This window comes from Bison bison, unplaced genomic scaffold (genome assembly GCF_000754665.1).
Source record: "Bison bison bison isolate TAMUID 2011002044 unplaced genomic scaffold, Bison_UMD1.0 scf7180017864375, whole genome shotgun sequence".
Taxonomy (NCBI): domain Eukaryota; kingdom Metazoa; phylum Chordata; class Mammalia; order Artiodactyla; family Bovidae; genus Bison; species Bison bison.
In genome coordinates this window covers 3,532,170-3,543,860 of record NW_011494947.1, presented here as the reverse complement: position 1 = coordinate 3,543,860, position 11,691 = coordinate 3,532,170, and the positions used below count along the sequence as shown (strand labels likewise).

The window sequence follows — 11,691 nt, the reverse complement described above, 5'->3', positions numbered from 1 at the left end:
TTTTTACAGTGGAAGAATTTTCTATCAATCGTGACGGTCCGTCTCTAAACAGTTCCAAATCAGCCGCTTCACCCAGGAATCCAAGGGACACACGGGGAAACACACACAGGCCCCCTGGGCCCAAGATCACGTGCTCAGCCAGTTGCCAGAAACCTGGCCCCAGGGCCTGTCACAATCTCAAAGGGCCATCGGTCCCCCAGGTTCAGCCCCACTGGCTCGTGGCCAGCGGTCTGGCGGCCGAGGTGGCGTCCACGGCTGGTCACAGGTGGCGGGCTGCCTCCCAGACAATCTGCAGGGCCATGGAGGCGCAGGGGAGCTGGGCCAGGGTGTAGGCCAGGGAGCGGGTGGGCGCCCGCAGTTTCCCCAGGTATGCCACGGTGTGTACCATACGGCCCAGGAAGAAGACCAGGAAGTGCATCCGGGCGACGAAGGGGTTCGGTCCGAGGAAAGAGTAGACAAAACCCAGGAACAGGAAGGGGTAGATGGTCTCCATGTCGTTCCGGTGGGCTCTGAGAAGGCAAAGGGGTGCAGTCAGCCAGGTGTAAGCTTTGAGAATGTCCTGGGTGCTGGGACCCTCTGCCCTCAAAGGCCCTGCACCTCCGGGGATCATCTCTGGCATACCAGACTGACGTCCATCGCGGCCGGGCAAGGAGGTAACCCAGAGGCAGAGGGGGCCGTGACTCCAAGCTGGTGCCTGCGAACAGCTCAGGAAGTGAAGCCCTGTTAATGGCCTGGGAGCCACGAAGGGCTGCCGCTTGGGTTCTGCTACCAAGCCCCGGGGCCCGCCAGGACCCAGCACCTGCCATGGTCTCCCCCATCCTCCCCTCTGGCCTTGGACACCAGCAAGGAAAAGTGGGGCTCAGTGGGGTTGCGTGAAAGCTGGGGCAGGGCCTAGGTCTGCCTCCAGCCCCTGATCATTTTTTTTTTTCAATTTTGGCTGTACCACGTGGCTTATGGGATCTCAGTTCCCTGACCAGGAATTGAACCCAGGACACAGTGGTGAAAGTGCTGAATCCTAACCCCTAGACTACCAGGGAACTCCCCAGCCCATGCTGGGTACCTCCCCAAGGCAGGGCTTTTCTGAGGCCGCTTCCTTCTGAATGCAGGTTCCTGGACCCTCCCCAGTAGGACGGGCTAAGAGCACACATCTGACATCCACGCCTGGCTCTGTCTTATTCTGCCCCTAAGTCTAAGCAAACCCTTCCTCCTCTCAGGGATTCAGGGGTAACAGTAACAACCTCCACTCACGGAGCCAGCCAATCGCTGGGCAGTAGTGATGCTGTTTCCTCTGTGCTACCCTGCTTCTTTCTTTCTTTAAAATGATCAAGTGTGTGTATATGTGCAGTGATGGGAGTGAGCGTGGGGGTGGCTGTGTATAACCCGGCCAAAAAAATGACCAACAAAGAAAACTCATCCACTTCTGCTAAGAGTTGGTTTACATTTTCCATGACTCCTGCTAATGGGCAGCTTCCTCTGCGGAGGGAGGTCGAGTCCCATAAATTAGAGACTGAGCAAGAGACCGAAGCCAGAGATGGCATGTTGGAGGCCAGATAAACAGGAACACAGTGCCCGAGCCATGACCTCCCCTGAGGAAAGGCCACATGTGTGAGGCATGGAGATGCTGCTGGAAGCGAAGCCCCTTCTTCAAGCCTTTCAGCGGGAAGGTTTCACCAAGGTTGCACCAGCAAGCCAGGCCCAGCCCAACAGCCCCTAAGTGGGGACCTGCTGTGGTCCTGCTCTTTCGTCCCACTCTTGCAAGGAGAGTCTCAGCCAAGGGCTATGGTATGTGGATGCTCGGAATTGGGCAGGGTGGGGAAGAGCAGCACTCTGCAACCCAGGGCTACAGGGGTCTCTGCACCCACTAGGATGGGTGTGGTCAGGGAAAGAGACATTTTGGTAAAGCCTGAAAAATGAGGGGCCATCTGTGCAGGAATGAACTCTCCAGGGAGAAGGATGGGCATGTGCAAAGGCCCTGAGGTGGGAATGGTCAGAGTGTGTTCAAGGCTTAGTAAGTGAGCATTCCACACGTGTCTGGAATGCGGTCATAAGAGGGAGTGAGGCAGGATCAAGATAAGTGGGGGAGAAAGCCCTCAGGAAGCAGGGTAAAGGGTCTGGAATTCAATCTGGATGTACAAAAGCTCCCATAAACCCATCAGGGCCTGGATCTTTCTTAGGTCAAACTTGGGACACAGCAGTTGGAGTCTCTGTCCCCATATCCTGGACCAAACAAGAGTCTTCCTTCTCCTTATCTCACAGAGCCCGACCTTGGAATCCAGCCCCAGGGAGCACAAGTCTATAGCAGGGCCAGTCTCACCAGCTGGGGGAAATACTGCTGGACGCCCAGGTGAAAGAAGCCGGCTGGGTCTTGGCTTCAGGGACAAAGTGGGAGGGAAACTGAGGATGGGGGCCACTCCAGTTCCTTAATCAATCGAGCAAGTCCCTTATGTTATCTGGGAAGAGGCAGCAACTGTGGCTCTAAAATCATCCCATGCTATGGAGAAAGAGCTGTGTAACAGCAACCTCCCTACACACACCTCGGAGAATCTATTTCATGTGAAGTCTGTATGTCCCAGAATATGGTCTGCCTCCCACAGGTGACTCACGAAATGGTGCCAACCGGGAGTATTTTTGTCATCCTGGACGTTTCTGGGAAAGTTTCAGGAAAAGCATAACTAGCATGTGATACCCATTCATTCAGACACTTCTCCTTAAAAGAGGTATTTACACTTTAAGAGTGAGTCACTTCTCAGAAAGCTGTTGAGAGGATCCTTGGCCAAACCCCAAGCACAGGTGAGAAAACAAAATCAGGGGACACAGGGTGGGGAGGAGGCATAAGGATGGGAGGAGCGGCCCCACCTCTTGGCCCCCGCATTCGGGACTAGAGGATTCAGGGGGTCACCTTCGAGGGAGCAGAGGCGTCTGGGAGCTGATAAAGCCCCTCAGCTCTGACCTTCAGCCCCTGGGGTCCCCAGTCTCCCATCCTCCTCCCTCTGGTACAATGAATACCACAGCAGGGCCCTGGCAAAGCCACAAGTGGTAAGGATGGAGGAGACGTGGGGAAATCAGCTGGATGAGGCAAGGTAACTCACGCCCTCCTCCCACCTCAGGATCTGAGCAGAGAGACATGGAGAGAGTCACGTACCAGACAGATGCTTGGGCAAAAACGTGTCATTCCAATAACAACCACTTTTTTTAAGGTGAAGGTCGCTCAAAGCAGTTTCCTGCTTTGGACTTGCGTGGCCTCCTGCAGCATCAGGCCGGCCCCTTCCCCTCACCAGACATCGCAACACTAGCTGCACTTTACTGCATCAGGTGACAGGGGTGGGGAGAGGGCCCTATCCCCCTCTCCGCCCTGCCCCGCCCCTCCTGGGCAGGGATGGCAGCTGGCAGCCAGCCAGCCAGCTCTCTCCTTTTATGTCAGGCCCGCTCTCTATCCACACAGATGATTTCTTAGAAGTCAGGTTTGATACAAGGTAAAGACTGCTTAGTTTTAAAGGCAGGTATAAAATAGAGTTAAACTGCATTCTTGCAAGGAGGGCAGAGCCCATATCTGACAGCCTGGGCTCAATGGCAGCTTAGCCATCATGAGCGATGTGGCCTTGGCAGACCAGCTTCCTCCTCTATAGCTACTACAGTGGGTTGCCATGCCCTCCTCCAGGAGATCTTCCCAACCCAGGGACCCAACCCAGGTCTCCCACACTGCAGGTGGATTCTTTATCATCTGAGCCACCAGGGAAGCCCAAGAATACTGGAGTGGGTAGCCTGTCCCTTCTCCAGGGGATCTTCCTGACCCAGGGATCGAACCCAGGTCTCCTGCATTGCAGGCAGCTTCTCTACTATCTGAGCCACCAGGGAAGCTCAAGAATACTGGAGTGGGTAGCCTATCCCTTCTGCAGGGGGAGCTTCCCGACCCAGGAAACAAACTGGACTCTCCTGCATTGCTGGTGGATTCTTTACCAGCTCAGCTACCAGGAAAACTGGAGAAACTTAATAGGGAATCACTAAAAGGATGAGCCTGGGTTTCAAAACTTTCCTTGAAATCTGTTTTCCGACTTCCCCCCGAGTGGGGTTCACGTTTGGGCTCCAGCCTACACTCACCCACAAGGCAGATCTGTGCTCTAAGAACCAGGGCCTAAGTGTTTTCCTGTTTGTGTAGAAGGTGGCCCTGGCTGCACTAAAACCCTGGTCTAATATTTAACCCACATTTGCTTCCAGGGCATCTCCCATCAGGTTCCAGCCAGTTTTCCAGTAGCAGATGGCAGGATGTGTGGTTCTCTGTACCCTTGAGGTTTCATGATGCTTTGTGAAGTCAGGAGGAGGAGCCCTGGGGGCCCAGGAGCCCCTGAGTCTGGCATAGTAAGTCTCAGTAAATACCAGTCCATGGAAGGTCCCCAATAAACACTCACAGAATTATAAAAAGCATTATTAGATAAGAGGTGCTCAAAAAGTGCTGAACTGACTTTCAGCCATTTGAGCATTCGAAAAGTAGACAATAGGGGCTTCTCTGGTGGCTCAAGTGGTAAAGAATCCACCCGCAATGCGAGAGACGTGAGTTTGTTCCCTGGGCCAGGAAGATCCCCTGGAGAAGGAAATGGCAACCTACTCCAGTATTCTTGCCTGGGAAATCCAATGGACAGAGGAGCCTGGTGGGCTACAGTCAGACATGACTTAGTGACTAAACAACAACTGTAGATAAATTAAATTGTGTGTGTGTGGGGGGGGGGTAGGGGGTTGGCGGTGTCTTGGCACCAGGCAGGTGTGTGGTCTCTCCCTGGCATGGTTACAGCAGTAGAAATAAAGCACTCCAGAACCTGTGTAACTACTCCTGTGCCACAAGTAAGCTTGGCTACGCAGAACTCTCACACCCTGGGAGAAGACAAACACTCCTCTGGGTGGATGTTCTGAGCTGGCTCGGGGTATACACAGTCTTGGCAGCCTGCTGTCCCTGCTACTAATCACTCCCTCCCCCATAACCAGGTGGCGTGAGGGTCACATATGGATTATCGTGATGGGTCAGGCTTTTGTTCACCGAAGTACAACTAGTGCTTAGCACAGTACGTAATACTTAGGAAGTGAAGTGAAAGTCTCTCAGTCGTGTCTAACTCATTGTGACCCCATGGACTATACAGCCCATGGAATTCTCCAGGCCAGAATGCTGGAGTGGGTAGCCTTTCCCTTCTCCAGGGGGTCTTCCCAACCCAGAGCTCCAACTCAGGTCTCCCAAATTGTGGGCAGATTCTGTACCAGCTGAGCTACCAGGGAAGCCCCCGACGCTTAGGAAGTGCTCATTAAATGTGGAATGAACAAACAGATGGACGGAACTCATATGAAGGACTGTATCTATAGTTACGTTGTTGTTGTCACTAAGTTGTATCCAACTCTTTTATCCAACTCTTCTTCGACCCAGCGGACTGCAGCCCCTCCAGGGTCCTCAGTCCGTGGGATTTTCCAGGCAAGAATACTGGAGTGGGTTGCCATTTCCTTCTCCAGGGGATCTTCCCAGCCCAGGGACTGAACTCATGTCTCCTGCATTGCAGGTGGATTCTTTACCACTGAGCCACCAGGGAAGCCCGTAGTTACATTAGAAAGGGTGAAATAGCAATGAATCTCACTTTCTATATTATGCATTTCCGTAACTTAAAAAAAAAACGCAAGTACACGTGTCATTTTCAATGGCCAAGAAAAGTGTAAGGAAAAACCCCACTGACTTTCTTTCAGTAAAAGAATCTCTACTATTTTTACTGCTTTGTCCCACCCATTTCTGCCTGTGACTCATGGGAACGTGATAAGAACCATGTGAGGGTTTGTCTCCGTCTCCCTCCTGTCTAAGCTGCCCATCCTTCCCATCCCCATTCCACTCCACTGACAATCCCCATCCCTGGGGAGGGCCTCCTCCTGGTTCTCCAGCCTGTTGGTGTAAAACAGCAGAGGAAACTGCCAAAATACCCACTGAGACCAGCGATGTGAAATTAACACCTGATGGAATTTTACACAGCCCCTTTCTTTTCTTGGCTGCACCATGAGGCTGGTGGGATCTCAGCTCCCTGACCAGGAATTGAACCCAGCCCACAGCAGTGAAACCACTAAGTCCTAACCATTAGACCACCAGGGAACTCCCTACACAGCTCTTTTTTAAGAATCACTTTTTGAGTAGTATCTACTGACATGGAAAGTGTTCATGAAGTAACGTTACCTGAAAAAACGCAGAACCCCAAATTAGGTGTACAGTGCATACCTTATGCTATGGAAAATACTTAGACAGATGGCAAAGAGGAGATAGAAGAACATGTCAACAATGACTGGAATCGTGAGTGGTTTTCCCCCTTATCCTCTACACGTTTTCACTATTCCCAAACTACAATGAATAGTTCTGATCTCTGTAAGAAAAAACTATTTTGGATTGACTGGGGAAAGCTAAGCCTACGAAAAGATGTTCATCTTCACTAGGAAATGCAGAGTAAAGGGGCTTCCCTGGTGGTCCTGTGGTTAGCCACAACTAGAGAAAGCCCACGAGCAGCAACAAAGACCCAGCGCAGCCAAAAAAGAAAGGCAGGGAGAAAAAAACGCAACGTAAAAGTGAAAGGGGACGTGCATTTTCACCCATCACGTTGACAGGGATCCAGCCAAAGATGGATCCACTGAGTTGGCAGCAGCATAGAGACACATGTCACACACCAGTGGTGGGAGTGGATTTAGGTACCATTAGACAGTATTTCTTACCATTTGATTGCATCCTGCAGGTCTGTTCACATGTACACACTAAGGCAAAGGAAAGAAGTTTGGATGCGCTCTGTTCATAACAGAGAAAGACTTAGCCTAAATGCCATCAGAGGGGAAGAGGTTGGATCAACTACAGACCATCCATTCAACAGAGAAATGGCATAAATACTATGGCACCGATGTAATGAACGAAGCCCCTATATAGGCTGATATGAAACAATTTCTGTTGTTACATTAAAAAAAACCCACCGTATAAATAAATGGGTAAAGGGTGACCCTTTGGGGATACAGAGGAAAAAGCACAGCATGTGTGTTGTAAATGCAGGAGAAGTTTCTCCAAGAAGATGCATAAGACACCAGTAACACCATGAGTCCCTGGAGAGCAGATTCTTCAGGTCAGAGCTTACACACAGACTGAATGAATTCGCACTGAATAACCTTTTCTAACTCTGCCATCCTGAGCCATGAGGACGTACTACAATACTTTCCCTAACTTTTCTTTTCTTAACTAATACTTAACTAGAAATGAAATCAATGAATAAATGAAGACTGTTTAAGAGGATTCAGAAGGCAGAAGATCTTGGCCCCTGGGTATCCTCCAAGCGCCCCATGTTCAGAAGAGGGTCTGAAAGGGCAGGCTGTGATCTCGCCAAGTGCCAAGGGTACTTGCCTGAGGCAGCGTTCCACATCTGGGTCGTTCCGGCAATACTGGAGGCCTCCATGTCTCTGAGCATCCTCGGGGTTGGCAAAAGCCTGGAATACATCAGCTGAGAATTACTGTTCATGAGATGGACGGCCCAGTGGACTAGGTCTGTGGCGATGCAGTCACATACATGTCCATTCAGCAGTGTCCGTGAGCTCCTACTGTGTGCTGAGCGCTGGCGACTCATCATGAACAAGGCTGCTATGAACTAAATGCTCGTGTCGCTGCAGATTTCCTGTGTTAAAACCTAACTCCTGGTGTGATGGTGTTGAGAGGTGAGGCCTTTGGGAGGTGATGAGTTCACGAGGGTGGAGCTCTCTTGAATGAGATCAACATTCATAAAAGAGACTCCAGAGAGCTCCCTTAGCCCTTTGCGGTGTGAGGACACAGCGAAAAGACCACCATCTATGAATCAGGAAGTGGGCCCTCACCAGACACTGAACCTGCCGGTGCCCTGACCTTGGACTTTCCAGTCTCTAAAACTGTGAGAAATAAACTTTTGTTGTTGCTAGGCCACCCAGTCTCTGGTATTTTTTTATATAGCAGCGTGAAAAGAGTGAGAAAAAGGCTCCCTCATCCCTGTTCTTGGGAAGCTCACGGTGTAATGAGGGATTTGCCAATGAACCAGAAAAGATCAGGTGGTCAGAGTAAGGAAAAAGAAGACAGGGTTAGCTTTGAGAATGTTCATGGGAGATCTGGCCAAGTTTGGGAATCAGAGAAGGCTTCTCTGAGGCAGTGACAGTAAAGCTGAGACTTGAAGGATGCAGCAACATTAACCAGAAAATGGGAGGTTATAGAAACAGCATTCAAGGCATCAGGAACAGCATGTGCAAAGGCCCTGGGGTCAGAAGAAGAACATGTGTGAAGGATAAAAAACCAGCATGGCTGGAGCAGTGACAAGCAAGGGACAGAGTTCCGAGATCAAGTTGTAGGGGTCCTAGTGGCATCCTAAAAATTAGGCTTTGAACTGACAGCAGTGAAAGAGACTCCACAGGCCCCATTGAGAAACCCAGCCCCACGGGAACCAACTGCAGGTATCTGAACTTCCCTGGGTCTCAGCTTCCTCGTCTGTGAACTCCAGATCACACTGAGATCACCTACCACACGAACAGCAAGGAAGGTAAGTGGAGATGCCATGGCACGATGCCTGGCACCAGGAGGGAGCTTGAGGAATTGTCACTGCAAAGCAGGGACCCGAAGTTACACTCAGGTCGTTGAAGTCCACGCCTATCGCTCCTGCTGCACCGTTGCCTGCGCGCATGCAGCCAGCCCGCCCCACCAGCCCCTCAGCAGACTCGAATCTCTGCAGCGTGCCTTCTGCATCGCTCATCCAGTGACGGGCCCTGCTGCTTCCAGTATCTGTCCCCACCATGTTAGTCACTCAGTCGTGTCCAACACTTTGCAGCTCCACGGACTGCAGCCCACCAGGCTCCTCTGTCCATGGGATTTCCCAGGCAAGAATACTGGAGTGGGTTGCCATTCCCTTCTCCAGGGGATCTTCGTGACCCAGGGATCAAACCCAGGTCTCCTGCATTGCCAGCAGATTCTTTACCATCTGACCCAGCAGGGGAGCCCCTAGTTTGTCCCCAAGTGCTTGCTTTTTTTCTCCCCATCCTGTCCGATGGGTCTGGCCCTCTTCACCCTGGAGATGAATGCAGTGTCTGTCATGATCAAGAGCCCCCCCAACAGGAATTCCTCTTTGCTGGCCCTTAAGTCACAGAATCACTGATTCTGATGGCCCTGCATGCAGTCTGTGGGCCTGTGACACCTTTCACGGGGTCTTGGCATTCAGTGGGCACCTGTCCTAGGTGCCCACAGTCCACGAGGCTGCTCACCCCTGAAGACAGCATGGATACACGTTGGCCAGGCCAGGAGCCACGGCAGTGCAGGCATTGGAAGCAGAAGCACTGCCTCCAGCAGGGACCAGGGAGCAGGGTGGGCAGGCCTTGGGATGTACTGCCCTCCAGGAGACCTAGGTCCGGTCATGTTAATTCCAATTGTTAATAAGTAATGAAGACTAACAATGGTGGGGGCATTTGCTCAGTGCCAGGTGCTGAACTCTCCTGGTACTGTGTGACTACCCTGAAGTTTACAAATGAGGAAATCAAGCTCTCAGACTTGCCCACGGTCCCCAGGCTAATGGGTGGAGGAGCCAGAGCATCCCCGAGTCACCTCCCCACGGGGTAGTTCCCCCAGCTCCTCCCTGGCTACCTGAACGCAGGGAGCAGGAATGAGAGGGAAATTCACAGGGTTGGGAGAACCCGGGAACAGCCCAGAATGGAGGTTTCCTTCTGCCACACCCTACTGACCCGACAGAAAGGCACCCCAACAGGTTTGACTCTTCCTTCCCTAATCCACGTGAAAAGAAAGCTCTGTGTGCAGCATGGCCCTGGGATAATGCCATCCCCTCATGGCAGGGTGTGGGCTCCGGAGCTGGGCACCTGGATCCAAACCCTGCCATCACAGGCAACGTCATCTGTCAGAGCCCACGTTTCTGGTGTGGGTCAGAAGTTGAATACCGCCCCCTCCTCCCCACCACGATGGGGATTAACGCTCACTCCAAGAAGGACCCAGTTAGTCTGTGAGAAAGACTCCGTGAGGCTTTCCCGGCGTATGGGGTGGGTACAGGGCAGGGAGAGGTCAGGATGACCAGTGTGTCTCTCTCTGCTCCAGGAGTTTCTTCACCTGGGAAGCTGACCTGCCTTGTGTCCCATCTGTACCTCTTGAGACTCGGGGCTGAGCAAGACCACCCCCTCTCCACCGTCCACCTTCAGGACGATGTCCGATCCAGCCTCGACTTGCCTTTGAGCTGGGCAAAGGGGCAGGGCCGGGGACATCTCCTCTCTGAAATATCTGGTGGATAATCAACTATCCCTCGCGGCGCTCAGGATGGCTGGGGACACTTGGCCAGAAGGTTTCCGCGGGCTCTGGCCTCCCGCCCAGTGGCTCCTCGAGCCCCGCCTCACCCCACACCCGCTCAGATCTTGGCGTCAATCTTTATTGTTGTTTTGGCTCCGGGACTCAGATCGGTGGGGGAAATTCCTCTCGAACTCCGGGGGACCCTGGCCCGAGATCCGCCGTGCGAAGGCTGCGGTGGGTTTGGGAGCGACCTCGCCGGGGGCCAGTCGGGAATTTCCACTGAAAGGTTTCTCGGAGCTCCTGTTGGGTCGGTTTCCATCCCACCCATATATCAGCTCTCTGGTGCGGGAAACCGCCGGGTCAGAGGGAGGCTGAGCCCCCCTGCAAACTCAAGTGGGACTTGGGAATCTGGCTGTGCCGAGAACTTACCTGGGACACAGCAAGCGGGTAAAACGCTTTTAAAACACCAGGCCGATGCTCGCTTAGGCGGCGCCAATACTGAGACGGGCGTGCTACCAAGGTGAGCACGGCCCCTGCGCAAGGAGAACGTGCAAATTCGAATGAAAACAAAACAACCAGGGGACCAGGACGTGCGGGCCACAGAGGAGCCATCCCACAGGGCTGGGAGGGGCAGGTCGTTCCCAGCCTGCTCCCGCACACTCCGGGGGCCGGGTCCCCGACTCCAGCCTTCCCGGCGGCTGCGGGAGACGTGAGCGCACGCACGCAGGACTGGGGGTCCCCGAGAGCCGCACCTACCTTCTTCCGCAGCCTCACTTGGCCGGTGATGACGGCCACCACGTACATTTTGATGACCAGCAGCGCGCTGCAGAGCAGGAAGGCGGGGAGCACCTGGCCGTTCATCAGCTCCAGGCCAGAGGGCGGCATCTCGGTGGCGGCGGCGGCGGCGGCGGCTAGGGAAAGAGAGCTCGGGCGCGTGTGTCTCCTGGAGCAAGGAGGGGAGGGGAGAGGAGAGCGCAGGGAGGCTTGTCTGTACTCTGCACCCGCCCACTCCCAGCCAAAGGCTCTCGGGTTTTGGAAGAAGCAGTCACCGTGGGGGGTTTGTGGGTGAGGGGTGTCCCTACTGGGCCTCTAGCCCCGCCCCACCCCTCCAGGGCAAATCCTTAAACGCTTTCTAGTCTGTTTCCTCCATCTAGGAATTGGAGGGTTGTGTGGCCCTTCCTGCCTGCCAGGGGGTGCAACAAAGCCAGGAGCGTGCCCTGACCTCCACAGGGTGGTAGATTCACTAACCCGGGCTTCCCTGAGGGTCACGGCAGGGAGTGGGCTTGAGATCCGAACTCTCTGCTCCCACGTTCAGCCTGGACACTTGAACCACAGCCTAAGGACACTAATATGACTTTGTTGAATAGTGTGCCCCTCCCCACCTCTCCCCACTCCCAATGATGTCCAAT

General features: G+C 53.4%; 1 protein-coding gene across 1 annotated transcript; it reads right to left on the bottom strand.

The window, feature by feature from the left end:
* On the bottom strand, positions 1 to 11,306 carry PTGES (prostaglandin E synthase). The gene is made up of 3 exons (XM_010856806.1): positions 11,039 to 11,306; positions 7,391 to 7,473; positions 1 to 509 (listed from the first exon to the last, which is right to left on the bottom strand). Exons 1-3 carry the CDS (start codon positions 11,165 to 11,167, stop codon positions 260 to 262), a joined length of 462 nt encoding a protein of 153 aa, XP_010855108.1. The 5' UTR covers positions 11,168 to 11,306; the 3' UTR covers positions 1 to 259.
* Positions 11,307 to 11,691: the final 385 nt, after the last annotated feature.

Excerpts from the sequence above, each read along its gene's own strand:
- PTGES (XM_010856806.1), bottom strand. The coding sequence starts at position 11,167 with ATGCCGCCCTCTGGCCTGGAGCTGATGAACGGCCAGGTGCTCCCCGCC. Across the intron at positions 7,474-11,038 it reads AAGTGAGGCTGCGGAAGAAG|GCTTTTGCCAACCCCGAGGA; the intron begins GTAGGTGCGGCT and ends GATGTATTCCAG. Across the intron at positions 510-7,390 it reads GATGTGGAACGCTGCCTCAG|AGCCCACCGGAACGACATGG; the intron begins GCAAGTACCCTT and ends TTGCCTTCTCAG.